This window comes from Callospermophilus lateralis, chromosome 7 (assembly GCF_048772815.1).
Source record: "Callospermophilus lateralis isolate mCalLat2 chromosome 7, mCalLat2.hap1, whole genome shotgun sequence".
NCBI lineage: Eukaryota > Metazoa > Chordata > Mammalia > Rodentia > Sciuridae > Callospermophilus > Callospermophilus lateralis.
Window position 1 is genome coordinate 137,369,014 of NC_135311.1, and position 23,769 is coordinate 137,392,782.

The 23,769-nt window shown below is 40.1% G+C and overlaps 1 protein-coding gene across 3 annotated transcripts in view; it reads right to left on the reverse strand.

The window, feature by feature from the left end:
- Ube4b (ubiquitination factor E4B) overlaps positions 1-23,769 on the reverse strand; it is a 110,033-nt gene that overhangs the window by 40,274 nt on the left and 45,990 nt on the right. The window contains exons 4-11 of one of the 3 annotated variants that reach the window (XM_076861334.2): positions 17,826-17,913; positions 16,637-16,781; positions 14,809-15,037; positions 13,970-14,383; positions 13,107-13,247; positions 5,719-5,860; positions 4,402-4,502; positions 2,628-2,742 (exon numbers count right to left, since the gene is read on the reverse strand). In XM_076861334.2, the coding sequence (XP_076717449.1) occupies positions 2,628-2,742; positions 4,402-4,502; positions 5,719-5,860; positions 13,107-13,247; positions 13,970-14,383; positions 14,809-15,037; positions 16,637-16,781; positions 17,826-17,913 (1,375 nt within the window). The remainder of the gene's footprint in view (positions 1-2,627; positions 2,743-4,401; positions 4,503-5,718; positions 5,861-13,106; positions 13,248-13,969; positions 14,384-14,808; positions 15,038-16,636; positions 16,782-17,825; positions 17,914-23,769) is intronic. The other 2 variants (XM_076861335.2, XM_076861336.2) reach the window with 2 other exon arrangements.

Genomic DNA, 23,769 nt, shown 5'->3' on the forward strand with positions numbered 1-23,769 from the left:
CTTTAAAAAATCCTTTAATATTTTGAGGTAAATAAGAAAAACAGACCAATGATGGATGTTATCATTAAACATAATTGAGAGCAAAGAGATAGCTGATTAATGCTCAAATTGAAAAAGAAAACGTAAGAGCACCTTGCCTCCATACACAGTGTAATTAACACAACAACCGACACTCAGATTTACTAAGGACACTCAGATTTACTTTTATAAGTTCACCATTAACACTGGGTAACACTATGCCAGATTTGCCAGCACAGCTCATCTTCAAATTGCATTATGTACCCACTGATCCACTCGTCTAGGGAGTGATTGGGATTCAAGACCAATACCATCAAGTAGAAAGCATGAGCAGCAGCACTCTGAACACCAACAAGCTGTAAAGGGAGTACTGAGAAAGCCATTGGAAAACCTGAAAAACTACCAACTTCCTCCCATCTGTGTGAGCACTTCTATATTTGAAAAGCACAAAAATAAAAAAGGTGCCCTAGATTTTAAGTGTCTGCTGAATGTCCTGAGGTATCAACAGCTCTACAAGAGATCATTGTAGTTTGTGCAACTTGAACAATCTGGGTAGAAGTAATGTAGTTTCACAAGCTGGGAAAAACAGACAAGAACCTCTCAGGCACAGGGTGAGGAATATCAGTCTGTAATTTAGAAGGAATGGCCAGCAGAAGTTCCAGAATCCAAAACAAAATCTCACAACTATCATCTAGGAAAGCCTCTGAACATTTTTCTCAGGAACACTAAAGTATCTTCACTTTCCCCACTAGAGCTACCCTCCTCTGCAAATCAACAAAATATGACTCAGCATAATATTTTTCAGTCAAGCATTATACTACTCATGTGACCTACATATTATTTTCTCTTATTTTCAAATAAATACCTCCCAGTACTGATGGAAGAATTCTACAGCTATTCATTTCCAATCCTAAATTTCAGCTGCTATTTGTTGTTTATCATCTGTGAACACCCCTCAAACATTAAAAGGTCTTTAAAATTCCAAAGATTTAATAATTCACATTTGCCACACTTAGAGGTAAAATGCATTTTTTTCCCCCAGTTTAGCAGCTGCATTTAATTCCATTCCTTTTTCTCCAGATAAAACTTCTGTTAACATACGACAACAAGTGTTCAATCCTGTGTGGCTGAAAAGCCATCAGAGTTCCTTCTTTTCCTCTGTGACTGGGAGATGGAACCCAGGCAAGTGCTCTACCACCAAGCCACAGTCAGCAAAGGCCTTAGAATTCTGTGGGTAAAAATAATCAGGTCCATGGTGATCACACAACACTGTGAATGGGTTAAATGCCATGGATTTTACACTCTGAAATGGTAAATTTGATGTTATGTGAACTTAGCCTAAATTTCAAAAACCAAAGAGGTAACCCTGTGACCTCTGCATAAGTTTGTTCATGAGTAAAATGGCATAACCTGTCCCTTTTAGCAGATTCTGGGGCGGATTTTCTAGTTAAAAACAACTGGGCTCCTCTGTCTGTGAGGCCTTTCTGAATAAGAAAGGCATTCCACCCGCCCACTATAGCTGTAAGAGCTCATTGTTCAGCAGGCCTGGGCAGTTCCTTGTTTCATCAGAGTTCAGCTCACTCTTCCACCTTCAATAATGCCTGTTAGTCACAAGAAGATAAGCAGCCAAGGAACCCCAGGCAGAGTACACAGCAGGCCCTGGAATTTTATTTTACAAATACTTTGAAGACTGCTAAAAATACAATTCCCAAGAACTCAAAAGGTCTTAAAATCAATGCCACAGGTATGTATAAAATAGGTATAAAACGAGAGTAAAAGGAATCATGTCAAAAACAGATTGCCTCTGTTTTTCTTTCTAATCACACACACACACAAAAAGAAACAGTAATGCAGCAAATTGTAGAAAAAAAATTATAAAAATACTTTCATCAGGGGAAATGGCCTGTGAGCTACAGCTCAGACAAAGCACCCTTTACAACATGCAGTACAAAACATCAAACAGAATGTGCTACCTGTTTGACCTTGCAGGAAACTTTCAAGACAATGTAAACAGCTTCACCATTACACATTGCACATTTGCATTTGCACTTCGTTATAACCACCATGATACCAAAACAGTGTAGAAATAATGAATGATATGAATGTTAAGATAGCAGGCATCTTTTTTAGTTTGGTGGTAAGGAGACAGATCTTGTGTGACATGTGAACTGCCACTTAGCTAGCTGGGTCACTAATTTATGAATCTTAACAGACTCAGAACTACCTGTCAGCAGTACTCATCTTTAAAAATGCTCAGCATGCCTTATACCATCTCCTGGTATTCCCTGATTAACAAGCTCCTTGAAATAGGGGACAGGGTTTTATGTTTCTTTCTTAGCTCTCAAAGGAGCTAGCATAGACCCTGTTTAAAAGACTAGATGCTTGACTGATTAGTTGAAATGGGTACATGATTTCAATAGTGCAGCTGTCAAACCAATTCCCTTAAGAAAAGAATCTTAGGTGGGTCTTCTCTCTGAGCAAATAACACATGCACGGTCAAATCTTGGAACAGAATTTCTAATATATGGCATATTTGGAAATCAGTCTCAGATAGATGCAGTTAGGCTAAAGGTAGTTAGATAGTAGTAGCAAACCTCACACATCCATACCTGTTTAAATACTTCCTCATCCTGGTGAGTGGTTCGCACCAGTTCTTGAATGAAGCCATATGGGAGATTCCTACATAGCATGTAGGGCACGAGGAAGGACGGCTGCTGCATGGACCTGTGGAGCCATGAAAATCAAGGCTGTGATGAAGTCAATACGTTACACGCCAACACAGCACTTGAGATGTCACAGCAGAATCAACTGCCCAGGCAAAGCACCAAATTCCAAATCTTTCAAATAGTCTGCCTGACAGTCCTTTGCAAAAGATAAACGTTCTTATGAATGGCAACCATTTCTTGGCTTTTTAAATGAGACAGTACAGGAAATTTCAAAGAACCCAGCTCTTTCTGCAAAGAGTCCTTCAAAAAAGAAACATGAGTTGCTGGGACTGTAGCTCAGTGGTGGAGTACTTGCCCAGCATGTGTGAGGCACTGGGCTCGATCCTCAGGACCACGTAAAAGTAAATAAATAATATAAGAGTATTGTGTCCATCTACAACTAAAAGAAAAATTAGGAAAAAATGAAGCATTATATATTTCTTTTACTTATTTGTTTATGTCTATGTCTCATCCAAATTGAAAAAAAAAATTAAGATGAGCAGTCGTCTTTTTAAGACTCTTAATTTTAACCATGGAACATTTTTTTAAATAGTTTTTTAGTTGTCGATGGACCTTTATTTGTTTGTTTATATATGGTGCCAAGAATCGAACCCAGAGAGTCACATATGTAGGCAAGTGTTCTACCACTGAGCCACAGTCTCAGCCCTTAACCATGTAAGGTAAAGTTTTGCTACATGTATGCTGGGTACGTGGTGCAAAATTGTAATTCTGGCGGGTCAGAAGGCTAAGACAAGAGGATCACGAGTTCAAAGCTAGCCTTGTCACTTAGTGAGACCATGTCTCAAAATAAAAAATACAAAGAGCGAGGGATGTGGCTCAGTGGTAAAGTGCCCCACTGTAAAATCCCCAGTACCAATAAAATGAAATGAAGTGAAATTTTGGTACATGTACTTAATTTTCATTCTTTTGAAAAATTTCAAAAACAGACGGTTATGGTTCAAAAATAATACAGAACACACAGAATAAATGTAAGTTTATCATTTTTCCTTTAGATATTTTTGCATAAGGGAAATGAAATATATACTTTTTATTAAAACTGAAATCAGAAGCAAACACAAAGTAGTTCTTAGGATGATTTCCAAATTACCCATTCTACCACTCTGCTTTATTACTAAGTAACAGAAAATGATTCCACACAATCTGGAAATTCAAGATCTATACATTTTGTTAAATTATCTCCACTGATTCCAAGCAGTTGTTTTCAACTAAATTATAATTATCTATAATTGCTGTCCACGTTTAAAAAATAACCTATTTTTAAAAAGACATGGACCTCTTAGAACATAAATAATTCCTTTTAAAAATCTATTTTGCACTACTTTAGAAGATAAGGAAGAAACAATCCTCTATTTCCCTAGTACTTTAGAGAAGGAAAAGCTCTCAGATCATTTAATCGAACATTTTCACTTTTTCTTAAAAATATATATATATTTTTTAGTCGTAGATAGACACAATACCTCTATTTTTATGTGGTGCTGAAGATTGAACCCAGGGCCCCACACGTGCCAGGCGAGTGCTCTACCCCTGAGCCCCAGCTCCATCCTCAAACACCTTCACTTTTCAGGTCCAGGGAGTTCTCTGCATGTGGTGCAGCATGCAGGGTCCTCTCCCTGCTGACCTTAAGCACATACCACGTAAGGCTCTGCATTCTGCATACCTTGGTTGTGTGAGGGAACCTTGTAGTACTAGTGCAGTGTGGGATATGCACTGGGAGCGGATGTTGCTCAGAAGCTGGCTGACTGCTGGCTGGCTGCACATCTGAAATGGACAAGAAACCAACAGAATCATCCCAAGCTGCTGAAAAGCACCAGGGGCCAGAAGAGTGAGGGCTGGAAAAGGGCATTCTCCTCTCTTTATTTCCTCCTCATCAGCAAACTGCAGTGAAAGTGTCAGCCAGCCACTACATTGCCTCCTCAGAAAAGAGGAGAGAGGCCCAGCCTCAGAGATGCACCTGTTATCTTTGCCTTTGCTAAAGCTAAATATGACAATCCCCAAAGGAGCCCTCACAAATAAGAAATCAATAGGTAGACAATCAGATTCGCTTCCAACATACAGCTAGAACTAAGTAACGAAATAAAGGTAAAAATGAGAGAATAAGGAAGCCAAGTCAGCACAGCTTAGTGGACAGGTGTAGCTTCCTGAGATAAAACCTAACTTTATTGCCAGGTGCGGTGGTGAACACCTGTAATCCCAGTGGCTCAGGAGGCTGAGACAGGAGGAGCGCAAGTTGAAAGCCAGCCTCAGCAAAAAGCAAGGAGCTAAACAACTCACTGAGACCCTGCCTCTAACTACAGACAATTCGACCTTAGTCTCTAAGGTGTCCGTTTATTCTTGGAAAGAACACCTATCTTACATGTGGCTTCTCTGGGCTCACTGAGAAACTGTAAGGATTCAAACCAACACAGACTTCACAAAACCCTTGCCGGTGCTAGTGCTCCATAACGCTGGTTATTATCTTGACCATCGATGGCTACCAGCAATCAGTAGGGCCTTATAAGTCACTACATAGCCAGCTACAGGGTAGTCAAGAGAGGACTCTGAAGCCAGGCTACCTGGGTTTCCTTCTTGGCTCTATCACGTCTTTCCTTCACTAGGATGTGTTTTCTTTCTTTCCTTCTTTCTTTTTTTTTTTTTTTTTAATATTTATTTTTTAGTTGTAGTTGGACACAATACTTTTACTTATTTATTTTTATGTAGTGCTGTGAATTAAACCCAGGACCTCGAACATGCTAGGCAAGCACCTCTATCGCTGAGCCATAACCCCAGCCCTAAGATGTGACTTCTATGAAGGCAGAAATCGTTTAGTTCACTAATGCATCCCAAGCTGCTAGTACAGTGCCTGGCACAGAGATGCTCTAAAACAAACTACTTGACTGACTAAATAAATGAATGACTTCTCCATTCGAGAGGGGATTATCAAAGAAAAACTGGGGCTTTTTTTTTTCTTTTTCTTTAATAATCTGGTTCATATTACCTTTGGTGCTTTTTTTTCCTCTATTCCAACTCGGTCAAAACACTCAATGAGGTAGTTCAGCATATCTGTCTCCTTGCAGGTTTCAATGGTGAAATGGTCACTGTAGGAATCCCAACTACTTGCTCCACCAGAGGCTCCCAAACTTTGGAGAAGAGAAAAAAAAAAAAAAAAAAAAAAAAGATGGTGCTTACCCCCTCTTGATCATTTCTTCTTGATAGTCTTTGTTTCTGCAGCAGAAAGCCTGCTAGAATCCCTGCAACCTTCACAAAGCACAGACACCCATGCAGCACAGACTGCAGCTGACTGCTTGGCTCACCTGCTCCCAGCCCAACAAAACTGGCTTCTGGTAAACACTTGATGGTCCTACTAAGGGGACCTCATCTTACTGAGGATGGTAACTTACCTAACCAGAGGGACTAAGACAGGTACTTACATCACACTGAGCAGCATCACATAGGCAGACCTGCAGGTTAAAGCCAGACTACGCTATTGCTATAACCCAACGCTCCAGGAGGGCAGGTTTAAGGAACTAAGAAAATACCTTTACTATTTCTAGTTTAGAACTGATAAAAATTCATCCAGCATTTGGCAATAGGACCAGAGCTCATGGAGCATCCGGTTAGAGGGAGACATCAACGGATTTGCTATTAACACAAAATTTTCAAAACTTTCAGTGAAAAAACTTGAGTTAGCACAGTAAAATCAAAACAAACAAGTCTTAATTGTGAGCAGACCTGGCTCCAGCCCTGGCCTTAGTGCTGATATATTTACCTGAGCCCAGAACTTCTATTACATCTGCAGCGAGGCTTTAGTGAAATAATGTGGAAGTGCTTTGGAAAATATCACCAGGTCACAATGTGAAGCACAGTTATTATTTATATTAACTATTCTCTGAGACAAAAGCCAAACATAGTAGTGAGGGTTAGGTCTGAGGGAATTAAACAAAGTTAATGTATTAAACAAAGTTAATGCCACCATCACAGGTCTCATACCAAATTAGGTATTTAACTCAAATTATCTGATATACATACAATATACAAAGACATTAGTCAAGGCATAGAAGGCATGAAGAGGAAGAGAGAAAATAAACTTAGTAAAATTATTACATTTAGAAGATGATAAATGATGGGAAGAACATCAGAAACCCGAGAGTTCCTATTTCAATCTGGGGCAGAAACTAGAAGGACCAGGAAGAATTTAGAGCACAATAGCATGTTATGCAGCATAACAGATATGCTTAACAAGTTTTGGAACATATACAACGATCTTGGAATTAGAACATAACTGATCTTAGAATTCTGGGGAGAAAATAATTAACCTTAAAATGAAAACATGGTATTAAAGCATTTCATTATAGAAGGTAAAAATAATGCCAGCTTTAAGTCCAAGGTTCTCAGCCCAGAGTCCAGCAAATCTGAACTCCTGTAGGACCTACCTCTCCTCCCTTCCCACAATATACAAAGTGGGAAGGGAGGAGACAAGCTGAGAGGATGTCTAAGGAGACACATCTCGTCCCTGCCCACTGCATAGGCCAGGAGGCCACCCAGAGACATGCCTAGGGTGGGCCAGCACGGAAACCTGAAAAACACATCTATGCTTGTGTCTTTATGGCAATTAATGTTTTGGTACATTTTATTAATTAATGGTGGGACCTGGTATCTGCTGAATGACCTGACAACAGAAAGGTGAGTAGTGTAGAGAAGTACAGAGAAAACTCACTAGGGAACTAAACAAAAAAACCACCACCTAATTTAATCCTCACAATAGAAAGGGCCAAGATTTCTCTATGCTGGAGGCAAGCTCTGTTTCAAGTGATTTGTGATTTTTCCCTCTTATGCTTGACATTAATGTCAATATTCACTGAACATCTCAAAGATAAACAGTGCTATCGCAGGCTTGTACCTAGACACACTGTGAGTAGTTTTCCTGGAAACAGCTCTCAAAGATGTTTTTTTTTAAAAAAAAAATGATATTTCTTATTTCCAATGAAAAAATTTAACTATTCATCTTCCTGATAATAAGACCCATATTTCTCACATTTTTAACACTTATGAAATGAAAAGCATCTTATATTTCATGACAACAGGTCATTACTAGCTGCAAGGAGTCAGTTGGAAGTGGCATCCCTTATAACACAAGAACTTTTGTGTCCACATGAACTTAGCATGCTAAGATAGTGCTGGCTTGTGCAACGCCAATGAAATTAAGTTCCATTCTTAGCAACACATTCCATTTAGTTTTAACTTCAATTTAACTCCTCACTCTCACTTGAAATATTTTCACAGGTATTTCACTGAGACATAAAAAGTGACCTATGCAGCAGTCTGCCTATCTTGTGCCAGGCAATGCAATGAAAGGCACAGGGACTCAGAAGATTTCAGACAATTTTCAAAGCTAAATGAGGTTGGTGTGTTTTGGTGATTATCAATCAGGCACCAACCAACTGGCTGGCTTTCAGAACGGGAGAAAAACCCTTTAACACAAAAGGAAATGTAAAGTCCAGTGTGTGTCAATGTTTCAATAAGACCAATCCTAAAGATGCCAAAGGAAGTCATGATCACATATTTAAAATGGCCAGTTTCATTAATGCTAAGCTATGAGTCAATAGCTCAAACTGAATAACAAGGATTTTTAGATTCATGGTGAAAGAGCTGGGCTGAAATTATGAATGTGATAATGAAGGAAAATGTGGTACTATTTCTAAACATAAATTTATGCTATTAACAACATTTTTTAAATATTTAAAATAGGTTGAACTCCTGCAGTCCTGGGATTCAAAAGTTTGAGGCAGGAGAATCACTAGACCCAGTATTCAAGATGAGTTTGGGAAACACAGTGGGCCCCCTGATACCTTACCTCTTCTACCCTCCAAATTTGTTTTCAGTAGTACTTCATTCTTCTTGAATTTCTTTTTATTATCAAAAAGCTGTTATAAAATTCATTACACTTTACCACTGTGCCATTCTAAAATCTTGAAAACATGTTGTATTTAAGTTTTAAAAGCATATATAAAATTATACCTTCCCCTGGGAGAACATGTGAGCCATTTTCTGGTAACTAAATCAACAATTCAATGTAACCATTAATTACTTCACTAACAGAAATATAGTTGAATCCTTTTGAAAACAATAAAAATATTCGGGGGGTGGCTGGGATTGGGCTCAGCAGTACAGCGGTCGTCTAGCATGCGCAGGGCCCTGGGTATGATCCTCAGCACCACATAAAAAATAAATGAATGGGGGCTGGGGATGTGGCTCAAGTGGTAGCGCGCTCGCCTGGCATGCGTGCGGCCCGGGTTCGATCCTCAGCACCACATACAAACAAAGATGTTGTGTCCGCCGAAAACTAAAAAATAAATATTAAAATTCTCTCTCTCTTTCTCTCTCTCTCCCCTCCCTATCTTTAAAAAAATAAATAAATAAATATTAAAAAAATCTTTTTTTCCGGGGATTGACACACATCAGATCTGTGCAGACTAAATTCCATTCTAAATGTACTGAGAAAACTTTTTTAGTGGTAGTTGAACACAATACCTTTATTTTATTTATTTATTTTTATGTGGTGCTGATGATCGAACCCAGGATCTCGCATGTGCGAGGCCAGAATTCTACCGCTGAGTCACAACTCAGATGCCCTCACTTTTTTTTTTGGTACCAGGGACTGAACCCAGGGGCACTTAACAACTTGGGTATATCTCTAGCTCTTTTTATATTTTACTTTGAGTCAGGGTCTCACTAAGTTGCTGAGGCTGGCTTTGAACTTGTGATCCCCCTGCCCTATCCTCCCGAGCCACTGGGTTTACAGGCATGTGCCACTGGGCCCGGCTGAAAACTTGCTCATTAAAGGACTCCATAAAATTTTCTTCCATAATGAGAATAATCACCTTCCTATTTACCAACTTTTTAAATGCAAACTTGGGAATTTTATATTTTCTCAATCCAAGGCAAAGTCAGAGCTGTGCTGGTTTAAGAAATATAAATTCAGTCAATGAATGTGCACAGTGGGCCTGCTAGGTTACAGGCACTGTTGCATGTTCTGGAGTCTACATTGATGACCTTGTAGATGCGACAATTATATTCTAGAGGTGGGGACCATCAACGACAAACTCATAGGTAAGTGCTGTGAGGGAAAAGAAAAGTGAGTACAGGCGATGGCGCGAGGCAGCATGTGTGTAAGTGCTGTTTAACACAGCAGAGCTGGCCACCAGCCTCTAAGCAGCCTGCAATCACACAGGCCTCACAGAAGGCTGAGAGCAGGCCAGATAGCTCTCTGCGGGAAGAGTGGCCCAAAGAGAGGAAATGAGTCCAAAAGTGTAAGGCAGGAAGAAATATTACATGCCACGAGGATGGAGGCGAGTGGAAATGTTTTGTTCCCACTACTTCCATGGTGCATCCTCCAGTATGATGACCAACGATAACGGGAGGACAAACGTCAATCTTCTGTCTACTAACTGGCCTTTCTCTGCTCACACAGGCTCCTAACACTCAAGGTCTGACCTTCTTCACTGACGCATCTAAGCAGTTAACAAACAAAAGGGTCCCTGATGATGTCACTGAGTTACGAAATTAGTTGTGGAGCTGCCTGCCTCTTATTTATTGAGCCACCTGGAGTTTTCTGTCCCTTTCAGTCTTAGGGACCTCACGGAGAGAGTAATAATGTTGAAGTTTCTTTTCCTTCATGAAGACATAGGAGAAGGCTCTTTGGCAGGAGCCCCGAGCCTGACTGGAGGCAATGGAAGACTCTACTTACCACTTGATCATGTGCCTAAGCTGAGATCTAATCATCAGAAGAACCAGGGAGGGAAGGGTGTGGGGAGGAGCAAAGAAAAATGCAATAAAAAAATAACATAACCCCATTTCTCTCCAGTCACCAACTTCCTGAGGAAGACTCTACTGGGATTTGAATCATAAGACAATTTTCCCTTCACTCACTTTCCTAACAGTTCCTCATAATTCCTACAGTGCATTTCACAGAAGACTTGAAAACACTTCAGAGGAATGTTTTGCCTTTCCTAAATTAGTCCCTGTCATTAAAACTGTAAATGATCAACATATGCCTGCAGGTCACAACTACTTCCAAAAGTATCTGCAGATTTCAAACTCTGCTGGGCCAACAGAAGGGAAAATGGAGACAATTCCACTTAATTCTTGTGACACTAACTTAGAAGTATGTGTTAAAATTGCTTATTTCAAAATAAACAAAAGATCACATAGAAAGGGACAGGAAATCCATCTGTGCTGGTCACTCAAGTGAACAAGGTGTTTGCTGCCTCCTCCTGGTTTTGGCCCTGTGTGTCCCCAAACTCTCCCATTTGTTTAAACAGTTTGTGTTATACATTTTTCAATATTGTTGTGCCATTTAAAATAATATATATATATATATATATATATATATATATATATATATATATATATTTAGTTGTAGATGGACACAATATCTTAATTTATTTTTATGTGGTGCTGAGAATCAAATCCAGTGTCTCACATGTGCTAGGCAAGTGCTCTACCATTGAGCCACAGCCCCTGTTGTGCCATTTTTGATACCCATGAGTAACATACAATTGGAGTATCTAACCTGCAACCTGGATTATCTGATTTCCTTGCAACAGCCTGTGAGGGGCATGCCAACAGACCAGAAGGGCATTTCGTAGTTAAGGAGTAAAATGAGGCTGGGGTGTAGCTCAGGGATAGAGTGAGGTTTCCCAGCATGCAAGAGGTTTTTCTTATCAATTCCCAGCTTTGCCCTCCTCTGCCCCCCAAGAAAAGAAGCTGGTACTTCCTAGCCAAGGAATAGAGAAGATGCCTAGATGCTCAGTAGCGAAATTACTAGTGAGGAACAAGAAGAGCAGATACTGCTGCCCGCAGAAGGCTAAGCCAGAGGAGCGCAGGGTGGTGGAAAAGAATGTGAGCCCCAGTTTCCCGCCTGCCTGAGTCTGAATGCAGGCTCTACTGCTAACTAGTTGGTGACTTTAACCTCCCTGTTCCTCAATTTCCTCAGGGAATGCTACATGGGATTAAACAAGGTCACTTAAACAGAGTATCAGGTGAATCATCCTTAATAAGCCTGTGCTGCTATTATTACACAACCAGCAAGTGTTTTTCCTAGGATATAAAATCAAGATCTGAGGTGAGGCTTGGATGTTAGAAATCTAGACAGAGAGGTGTTAGTAAAAGCACCATGACCAGATATACCTGTTAAGAAAGTTGCAATTAAATAGTCCAGGGAAAGAAAAGAGTGTTTTCCCCACAGATAATTTGTAGCAAAACAGGTAACAAAGCAATTTTACAATGATGGAATGTGATTCCTAAGGATTATGCCTGCTGTATGACTTCAATCATGCAGAGGATTTTTATGTACATTAAAAAGCCACGTACACCTTTGGGAAATTTGAGAAGTAATGATGCAATGTTCACTTTTAATGTGGCCCAGGGATCCCCCACTCTCAAATTTTTTTTAATACAAATATCAACCTTCTGGAATTGATATTTAGCCTGTATCAACACTCCTCAGTGCTCTCTAATGATTCTTCTGAACACGGTCAGATTGAATGAAGTGACCTAACCTTACTGCAGTCTCTATTTATAGCCTGGAGTTATTTTTGAACAGTGCTGGGCACAAATACGAACTCTGTCCAGAGGAAACTTCAATTTAAGAGCAAAATTGTAAGAAGAGTCAGAGGGTTAGATATTTTGTTGCTCAGAGTCACCTAGAAAACCCAAGTAGTGGTCTTCACTTGGTTTTGGGGCTGAACATGCAGCAACATCTTGAATTATGTTTTTAGCTTTTGAAGTCATTCCTGGGCTCTTTAAACAAATGGGGTCTGGCTTCACAAGGTCAAGGAGGGACTCAGAGCAATATAAGGTTAGAAATGAAAGTAGAAGCCCCATTGTATCAAACATATGACCCCATGTGCTCTTCAACAGATTATCTAGACTGAGCATGGTGGAGTGGGGATAGGAGGGAACACAAACACACAAGGTCCCACCCCTATGCCACTGCTAAACACCAGCAACCCATGCAATCGTCATGACGAAAACATGCCTCACGGTGCAGATTGTCCACAAGAACATTTTGCAATAGCCAAATGAAAGGTCCTTCATTTTAGATCTGAGAGTGCTTGAACTTAACCACAAATGGTAGTTGATTTGTTTTCAGGCTTCTGACAAATGATTATGGGTGAGTGTTCCTCTGAATTACCTGGCAACTACATGAAGTGTTCTATGTGTCACTTTTTTCTAGTTAAAAGATCCTCACATGTCAACACAATTGCTAACCCGCCTCCTTTGATCCTAGTCTGTCTGGATTCAAAGCACACCTCTAAGAGGGTCATACAAGTTAGTTCCTAAGCACCTAAGCACATGCAGGGTAAGACTCCATTCCTCAGATACCTGGACCCAAACTGGACACAAGAAAAATCATCACCACCACCACCACCTTCATCACCATCATCATCATCTTCTTCATCTTCTTCATCACTACTGTCTCCAGAAAGTGCGAGGAAGAGGAAGGAGAAAGGATTGTCGTACATACTACCACAACAAAAGCAAAAAAGGTCATCAGGGAACAAAGGAAAAACAAGAGGGAGAGGCTTTGCATCTGCTGTCTTTAAAAATCTTAAAAGTTTTATCCACTTACATGCAAAAAATTACACATTATAGAACTAAGTGGACACATTTGAGAGAAGAGGCCACTGGATTCATGGAATTCTGATACTGCTTATTTCTAAGAGGTTGAAATTACATGTGATCAGAAATCAAAACATCAAGGTGTGACCAGAGTGAGCTGCACCCACTGGAAGGAAGAACACCAGGCTCAGACTTGCCCACAGTCTGGGGGTCGAACTGCACTTCACCACCCTGGTGGCAGTCCAAAAAGTCAAAATGTGGCCCAGGGATCCCCCACTCTCAAATAACACACTGACCACAGTCTTTGAAACTAATTTGTAATGAAGAACGACACACGAATAGAGTTTGAAAAATAAAGTTGTTTCTTTTTTCAGAAAAGGAAGGAGGGAAAGGAGAGGAACGGGAGGCACAACAGAGCAGCCCTTGCTTACTGATGTGATCAAAGCCTAAGAAGAGAGTGGACTCAGGTCACATGCCCACCAAACTAGTTAGTGGCACAGGTTAATGACCCAAAACAACTTCCAAAATTTAACTGAGATCAGCGTCACACAACAGTTCTTTCAAACCATGTTAATCTCCCTCCCTACACTGCAAACACACGCGCAACTCTCCTGCTAAGAAAATACCTAGGAGAGATCCGTAGGGAGGAGGGACGTCTGATGGCATCACTGGGTGAAGCAGGAGGCACAGCTGGGCCCATGCTGGGGGCCCTCGGTCTGGAAGTGCTGACAGGTACTGCCTGAGGGCTACTTGCAAGGGCAGGGAGCCGTGGGGAGCTAGATGGGATGGAGATGCCTGAAGACCGTGGGGTGGGACACGGTGAAGGCCCCCACGGATGCATGATAGTGTAGGGCCGATACCGTGGGGACGAGGGCTGGCTTCCTGCCGCCGCAGTTCCAGAAGCCACACTGTGATGGCTGAGGGAAGCAGAAGGCGTAGCTGTCTGGATGGCTACATGGGAAGGTGAGGCAAAAGATGGACTCAGCACTGGTACCGAGTTCCAGAAGCTGGTAGTGGGAGCTGGACTAGTTTCATAGAGGCTAAAGTAGTTGAGAAAGGGAGGAAAGAAGAGAAAAATCAAAGCAAAACTTGAGATAACTGAAACAGAAAGTTTTAGGTTTTTAAATGATAATTACATTTCATATCTCTTAAAGTTGCAGTATAGAGATCAGATAATCATTTAAATAATAATCTAATTGTTGTGTTGATCTAAGGTAGCATACATAGTTATTTATTTCTAAAATTTAAACTACCAATAACCTAACCATGGAAAGCCCCCCGCCCCCAAAAAAATCCAATTTAGAAAAGATAACATCACTTAAAAAGACTAAGTCCATCTGCCCAAATATGATACGTATCATAATGTCCATGACACAATTCAACGCTGTAAATGAACTTTCCCTTCTACATCCTTCATGGCTGTTTTATTCCCAATTAGACGTGTACACTGGTGAACCACACTGACCTAGACAAAGAGCTGGCGCTGAAGGAACCCAGGTTGCAGAACATGGGGCTGGTTCCTGGATTGGAGCCAGTGTTCAGCATAAGATTTCTGTCTGGTGACCGAGCTGCAGCTGCAATGGGCTGTGATGTGGCTGTCAGACTGGCAAATGGGTTTTCATCTCTAGTCTGAGTGGACATCATTAGCACTTCCATCAAAATCTGGCCAATCAAGTCCTTAAAATCAGAGAACACTGTTGGGAAGGCAGAATAAAGAACAGGTTACACATGGCTCTTCATACACATGGTCTTCAAATAAGCCAAATGGAACCAGAGGGTTCAGTATGACATCCTGGACTGGATTCTGGAACAGTAAAAGAACATTAGTGGACAACCTGTTGATATCCAAATAAAGTCTGGTGTTTTGTCACTAGTCATTAGTTTTAGTGAATGTACCACGCTACATCAAGAAGTTACCATCAGAGGAAAGTAAGTAAAGGCATACAGGAATTCCCTGCCCTATCTTTGAAATTTTTCTATAAATCGAGTTGCTCTCAAAGTAAAAGTTCATTTAAAAACAAAATGGAGTGTGTCAGTGGAGTTACTGCTGATGTACATGTTAACTGTAAACGAAGCCACGTCCACCCTCAGAGGTCAGGTCATCACACCACAAATACAACAGGGTTGATATTTCTTAACCTGTATACACAGTATACAGAGATTGACATACAGTGCAACTGATAAGACCAAAGTTCAAAAGATTTTATGGAGTGTCCAATGCTATATCACCATCTGGCTTTCTGCAGCAGGTTCCACAGTCAGTTCCACCGGCCTTCTTACTCTTCATGGCTTCCAGCTGATTTGTTGTTGGTCTTCAGACTTATTCTAAATTCTACTAAACAAATAAAAGTTCTAACCCATGGAAATTTCACCTAATTTGGTTATTAAAAATTACCACATATATGTGTTATACAGATTTTGAGACTTGCAGCAAGAATAGCACATGGCAAGGTTTTAAAACACATGGTTGCTCCATTCATGTCCATAATCAGAGTTAATAAGAAGACACCAATAAAATCAGAAATAGCCTGTACATCCTCCAGGAACGGAGAGCTTTTTTCTCTTCCTAGAAGACAGGACAAATAAGTACGGAAAGGCGGCCACCTTACCAGTCACTCATTCATTTAAAATATTATCTATTGTGGGACTATTTTGTACAAGACGCCTTTCTAAGGACTGGGGTACATCAGTGAGTAAAACAGACAGAAACCCACACCCCTCAGGGGTGTCGCTGTGTGCAAGCACGCCAGCAGCCCCTCTGCTTCCCCCATGCAGCCGACAGCAGAAGAAACAATGACAGCGCCACTGTTGCACCTGGCTGAAGTTTTACATTCTGCTATGACCCTCGTTCATCACTCTAGTCATCTAGAACCCCAGGACACCACCTGTACTAAGCAATTTAGCCCAACATATTTGCTTTGTTGTCTACACATGGCCTGGAAGGCACTTGAAGCAGGTCTCTGTAAACACCTCCCAGGCTCCCTAGGGACCCTTTATAAAGGAGCAAAAGCCTTCTCTAAGTTACCTTCTACTAAAAAGGAAAAAACTCCAATTCTGTGACCATTAACTCACATCATTCTCTTTTGTGGAAGTCAAGAAAGTACAAAATAATTTATCAGAGGTCAGTGGAAGGGAAAGAAAGGTGTCAAAACAGCAGTGTACGCAACAAGAAGTAACCCTGTCATCAAATGTACATCCCCACAGCAAGACATGTGGACACAGAGGAAAGCACAGCGTCGGGCCTGCCTCCTGTCCGCGCTCTGAAAAGGCTGCCTGCAGAGCTGGAGTCCTACCTTCTTTTGGGTTCTGCTTAAACTGCGCAGAAAGAGAAGAAAGAAAGATGACATCTCTGTCCCGATCCTTCCAAGAGACTCGGAAGATCTTACAGACCAGCTGTAAGGCCTGCTCTTCAGACACTTCTGGGCCTGAGGAAGGCTCCTGGTAAGGAAGAAGATCTGGGGTTAATCTCCAGAAGGAGGCAAGAGCTGGAAACTTCAACAGGAATACTTTATTCAGATTGAATTCATTTAATAATGAGGATTTTTTTAAAAATGCATAAAACCATTCAAGCACTGATATAAGAGGAAAACTGAATCTGTCACTATTACTTCGAGGTTATAACATCTAGGTCTCATGAACTTCTGATATAGTTTATAGAAAAGCATAAAAAAAGCAAGGGTGTTATCAGGAACAACTAACTCAGTGAGAAATGTGATACAGGCTGGATATACAGCCTATTTTTTCTTCTAAATTTCAAAGGATCAGGTTAACATTCTAGGTACATAACCAATTTTCCTTCAGGAGTTTTCTCCCAATTTAACACCTCTCATTATATTCCACCACAGATAAAATACCATATACGTAAGAATACCATATACGTAAGAACTTAAATTCTAAGAACTATACAAACTAAAGCTCAGCATCACTAGAAGCTCTAGGCCAACGTCTGGTCATCACCGACGCGCACTACTAACGCAGCCCAACACCCAGCTGAAGCGAAAGTGGTGGAACTGCCTCCACCAAGAGGCCAAAGGCAAACCCCCAACAAACCCCTAGTACAGGAACTAAGCTCGGCCGACAGTACAAAACACAGGCCTGGTGGTTAAAGGCTTTCCTTGCTACTGGATTTTACTTACATATTCCAGCTTAAATTCCCACCATTTCTCTCGGAATACAGCCAAACGATGATCTACTTGTTCAGGCAAGACCAACAGAAAAAATTCTAATGGGCTCTCTATTAGTTCCTACTGCAAATTAAATTTACTGATAAAAACCTAAACCTAAACCAAAGATAAATGAGGGATTTTACAAATTAAAAGTACTGAGAGATACTTCATTAATAAGGGCAACTGAGGCTACGCACTCTCCTTGGAAAGGACAACCCCACCCACGTAGACTGACCGATCAGGGAGACCCACTCATGGCTGCTCCGGCAATGAGACACGACACTAGAGACTGGAAGGGGGCTTCCCTCTTACCCACCTTGTCACCGAGGCTCCTCTTTTCTCTTCGATCGTTTTCGTCAACCTCCATATTTTCAATTCCTGAATCCACATCCACCTGGGACATGCTTGAAGCATAAAAGACAAATAAGTCTTTCTGCTTCTGTAAAACCCCCAATGTCACAGCTGCTGGTTGGGGAAAAGTTTTTAAGTATCAGTCAAAATCAGTCAGGAAAGCAAAATGAAAAATGTTCCTCTTTTTCTCTAATTAATTTTTAAAAGCTCTTCACCTATTGGGTTGTAAGTATCCTGCCTCCCACACTTTGGAAATGTTTCCCCCCAGATATCATTTCCTCAGGCTCAGTCTCCAACAAAGAGGAAAGCAAAACAGTGGAGCAGATTCTTCAGTCCATGTTATTTTTAAATGACATAAAATGCAACCAGAGCTTGATTACAAAATCTGGTTAAATACATGTTGTTTTTCTCCTGCATTAAATAGTTATCCAGGACCAGTTATTGAAAAGATCATCTTTTTTTTTTTTTTTTTGGTACCAGGGAATGAACTCAGGGTCACTTAACCTCTGAGCCACATCCCCATCCCTTTTTATTTTTAGAGACAAGGTCTTGCTAAGTTGCATAGGGCTTTGCTAAATTGCTGAAGCTGGCCTTGAACTTGCGATTCTCCTGCCTTAGCCTTAAGAGTTGCTGGAATTACAGGTGTGTGCTACCATGCCTGGCTAAGATCATCCTTTTTACATTAACATAAAATCTATGTTGTTGATTCTCATACATGTCTGGGGTTTATTTCTGGATACTCATTTTCCAGAGGCTAGCTGTGCAGGAGTCGACATCACTCTGTCTGACTGAACCCTCATGATGTGTCTCCACTTGTGTGAGATCAAACACCTCACTCCACTTCAAACCATCTTGATATTCCTGGCTCTTCCCTCTTCTACACACACTTGAGAATCAGCCTACTAGTTCCTTAAAAATCCTGTCAGGATTTTGACTAGAATCTCATTGACCTTGGAGATCAAATTCGGGAAGAAATGACATTACTATGTTCTTGGGTCTCTCTCCCCAAGTACTAAAACTTCTTCAAGGTCTTTCAATAAACTTTTATAATTTTCTCCATAAAATTCTTGTAGTTCTTTTGCTAAATATATTTCTAGATACTATATAGTTTTTATTACAACTGTGAATGGCATGTTTTTAAAAGTGAAGTTTTTATTATTGGCAAATAATAGCATAACTGGTTTAAAATATGCAGCTCTTATAGCAACATGTTCTCTTATTCATAGAGTTACTACGCAGATAGTCCACCTGACTCCAGGTAGTAACTGTTTAGTGTCCTCCACTCTAATGGTGTGTCTTCCTGCACTGAGTAGGACCCACGTGTTGAACAGTGAGTGGTAGAAACAGCAGTGGTCCTGGGTCTAACTCCTGATTTTACAGAGGGGTTCTAACCACTAACTGTGGGAGCTGCTGTGCTTTTTAGTAGATGTTCTCTTAGTCACAGTAGGATAACCTATACTAGTGTAACATACACACACTCTGGAATCTTAGAGGCTTATTAAAACTATAAGGGTTCATTTCTTGCTTACGCAAAGTCTGAAGAGAGTGAAGCATCCTTACTCCATCTTTAATCTATGCCATCTGCAATACACAGCCTCCCAGGTCACTGGAGCAAGAGAAGAGAGGAATGGAGGAGGAATATCGGCTCAACTGCCTTCACCTAAAAGTGACGCATGTCACTCTCATTCACAATCTACTGGACAGAACTAGTCATTTGGCCCCAATCTAACAGCAAAAGAGACTGGGAAATATTAGGGATCTTGTGATATATTTGATGAACTCTGTCTCTGCCTCAATACTGCTTTTTTCTTTTTGGTACCGGGGATGGAACCCAGGGCTCTATCATTGAGCTACACCCCAGCCCCACACTGTCAGTTTAAGGCTACTTCTTCCTGTTCCTCATTTGCTTAGATTTTAATAATGAATTAATGTAGAATTTTATCAAATTTTTGCAGCTAACAACATAACAAGGATTTTCTCTATGATATATAATATGGTAAATGACATTTACAGATTTTCTAATGTTAATGCCCTCCTGTACTCTCAAGGTAAACCCGAGTTGATTATGATATAGCTATCAATTTGTAGTGTTTTTTTAAGTAAACTTTTACTTGAAATATATGTGCAGAGTCATGCGTAGATGTTTGGCTGAATGAAATCCATGAAGTAAACCTATCCAGATCAGGAAACAGAACATCACCAGTACTTCAAGAAAACCCTGCAGCTCTTCAAATCAAGGAGTAAGTTGACTCACAGCAACCACTGTGCTCACCCTGAACTCCAAAGATTAGCTTAGCCTGCCATTTATGTGCTATGGGATTTGACTTGCTATCTTAATATTTCTGCAAATTTGTTAATGGGTATGATTACCCTGTTATTAATATTCTTTTATATTACTCACATAGGTTTTTTTGCTTTGTTCTTAATACCAGGATTGAATTCATGGAAACTCGACCACTGAGCCACATCCCCAGCCCTATTTTTTTTTTTTAAGCTGATCACAATATCTTTATTTTGTTTATTTACTTTTATGTGGTGCTGAGGATCAAACCCAGTGCCTCATATGTGTGAAGCAAGCACTCTGCTACTGCCCCTATTTTTTAATTTTATTTAGAAACAAAGTCTCACTGAGTTTCTTTAGCACCTCGTTTTTTGCTGAGGCTAGCTTTGAACTTGTGATCCTCCTGCCTCAGCCTCCAGGGCCTCTGGGATTATAGACGTGTGCTACCATGCCAGGCTTGGTTTTTAAAATTTTTAAAAATATTTTTATTTTTTTTAGTTGTAATAGAACACAATACCTTCATTTTATGTATTTACTTTTATGTGGTGCTGAGGATCAAACCCAGTGCCTCACATGTGCTAGGTGAGTGCTCTGCCACTGAGCCACAAGCCCAGTCCCAGGCTTGGATTTAATATTAAGGTTATATTAGCCTCATATATTAAGTTGGAATGTTCTTTTTTTTTTAATTATCCGAAAATTTTTAATACAATTGAATACCTGCAAAACCATACAGCAGAAAAATACCCATTCAGTGCATTTCCTGGTGTTTATTTGGGTTATCTCTTTCTTGTTGAGCCACATTTGGGGAGAATTGTTTTTTGAGAAATCTCATTTTCTACCAAGATTTCAAATTCATATGCACCTTGTAAATTTATACTTTTTCATGGAATTCTCTTTGTCAGTAATACATAGTACTGAGAACCCATTTTGTGTAGACATTGTTCCAAGTGTCTGAGATACTGATCAAAAGAGACTTAAAAAACTCCTACTTCACAAAGCGTACATTCTCGTTAGAGAGAGGAAGAAAATAAACTATAAACATAATTTCTCATAAGCAAAGCATATAGTATGTTAAATAATAAATGCTATAGAAAAATGAAAGCAAATGAGTCCGGAAAAGACCACTAAGAGTGCAGGTATTTCCCATTTTAAATGGAAATTTAAACATTTTTCTTAAGTTGTCACTTTGATACATATTTATTATTTTTCAATTCTGAGTACTTTCAAATTTCCATTATGATCTCTTCTTTGACAGGTATTTAAAATGTCTAATGTATGTAGGTTTTTAAAATTCCTATGTTAATTTTCTAACCAATGGTTCTGACTCCTGAAACTTTCTGACTGAGGAGTGTTAGTGAAGGCTGTGTGCTCTCACACTAGGACGCAAGGCTCGGCCTCCTTCAACTAAATCACGACTGCTGACTGAGTTGCCTTTTGGTGCTTACAGATGTTTACCCTCCTTGATCTATTACTGGCTGAAAAATGGTAATGGTAATCTCCCATTGCCATTATGTGTCATTTCTTCTTGTACCGTCAATACCTGCTTTATTAGATGTTGAAATTATATTACCAAGTGAATACACATTTTTAAACTGTTATATCTGGCTAGCAAACTGTACACCTACCATTATAAAATGCTTATTTCTTATAAATTCTTTATGCCTTACTGTCTAACTCATCAGTAGGTTTATCCCAATTTTTTCTATGTGGCCCCTCTTCTTCCTTTAGCTTTCCATCTTTCTGTGTTCCGGGTATTGCCTTGAGTAAACAAATACAAAGATGAACTGTTTTGTTTTTGCTCAACCTATGACTTTAACTGATTTACTATGATCAGTGACATATTTTGATTTGTTAAACTATCCGATTTTGTGCTGTTTGTCCCTTTCTAAAATTTGTATTTTTTCCCATAAATTTAAGTTTCCTCTACCCTACCCCCTGCCTTGTTCCATGTTGCTCCCTTATTGATTTGGGAGAGGAACAGTAGTCCCCTCCTATCCATGGTTTTACTTTCCTCAGTTTCAATCAACTATGGTCCCAGTGCAGAAAATGGAAAGTCTCAGAAATAATTTACAGTTTTAAATTGCACTTGTAGCATGCTGACTTGTACCAACCTGCTTCATTCTGCCAAGGACATGAATCATCCCTTTGTCTGGCTCATCCACACATGACAGACTACCCACTCATTGTTCACTTAGCTTGTTTATCATATGATGGCAGAGGTATTGCAGTACTTGTGTTTGAGTAACTCTTATTTTATTTAATAATGGCCCCCAAATCCAAGAACAGTGTTATTTGGGAGGTACCCCACACAACATGGAAGAAGGAGCTACTCTAGCACTTTGTGGCAATGTTTCGGGTATATGAAAAGACAGCTCAGTATACAGTTCAAAATGATCTGTGGTTTTAGGCATCCACTACGGGTCTTAGAATATTCCAAGTTGTGGTGCCGAGGATCGAACCCAATATTCCCTGTGGATGGGGGCACAACTATACTGGATGTCTATTCTTTTAATGGTTACTCTTGAACTTTATCAAGTATTTTTAATTCAAAGCATAAAATTTACCCTCTTCACAAGTAATACAAGAATTCAAGGGTGCCCTAACCATCCCTCTTCTAGCTTACCGCTCTTGTTCAATATCTTAAATCTATCTGATTACTTTTACTCTCCTCTCTCATTGCTGTGTTATAAACTGCTATGAGCATTCTATACATCAGGGTTTGTTCACATGTACCATATGTTTATTATTTTCTTCAGTCCTCACTCTTTCTTTCTTTTCATCTCAGACATTAGTTCTTAGATCCCTGAAAAGGATTTTTTGGGGGGTGGGGCTGGGGACTGAACCCAGGGCCTTGCAGTCTATTATGAATCATACTCCATTCTCTATTTTAACAAACTCTATTGTTGGGGCTGGGGTTGTGACTCAGCGGTAGAGCGCTTGCCTCGAACATGTGAGACCCTGGGTTCAATTCTCAGCACCACATAAAGATTAAAAAAAAAAAAACTACATTTGTTAAAAGTTAGGGTTCATGGGCTGGGGATGTGGCTCAAGCGGTAGTGCGCTCGTCTGGCATGCGTGCAGCCCGGGTTCGATCCTCAGCACCACATACCAAAAATAAATAAATATTAAAAAAAAAAAAAAAAAAGTTAGGGTTCATCTAGGCACAGTGGTATACACCTGTAATCCTAGTGTTTTGGGAGTCAGACAAGAGAATCACAAGTTCCAGGCCAGTCTCAGCAATTTAGCAAGGCCCTAAGCAACTTAATAACACCCTGTCTTAAAAAATAAAAAGAGTTAGGGATGTAACTCAGTGGTAAAGCACCCCTGGATTCAATTCCCAATACAAACAAACAAACAAAAAAATACATTGGGATCTTCTAACAAGGCTGGAAATTAGCAGTGTGGCAGATCAGCAGGTGAGTATTTTTTGTTGTTGTGTTTCCTAAACTATATAAATATCTCTGTTTTAAACTTACTCTTAAAAGACAATTCTACAGGGCTGGGGATGTGGCTTAAGCGGTAGCTCGCTGGCCTGGCATGCGTGGGGCACTGGGTTCGATCCTCAGCACCACATATAAATAAAATGAAGAAGTTGTGTCCACCGAAAACTAAAATAAATATATTTTTT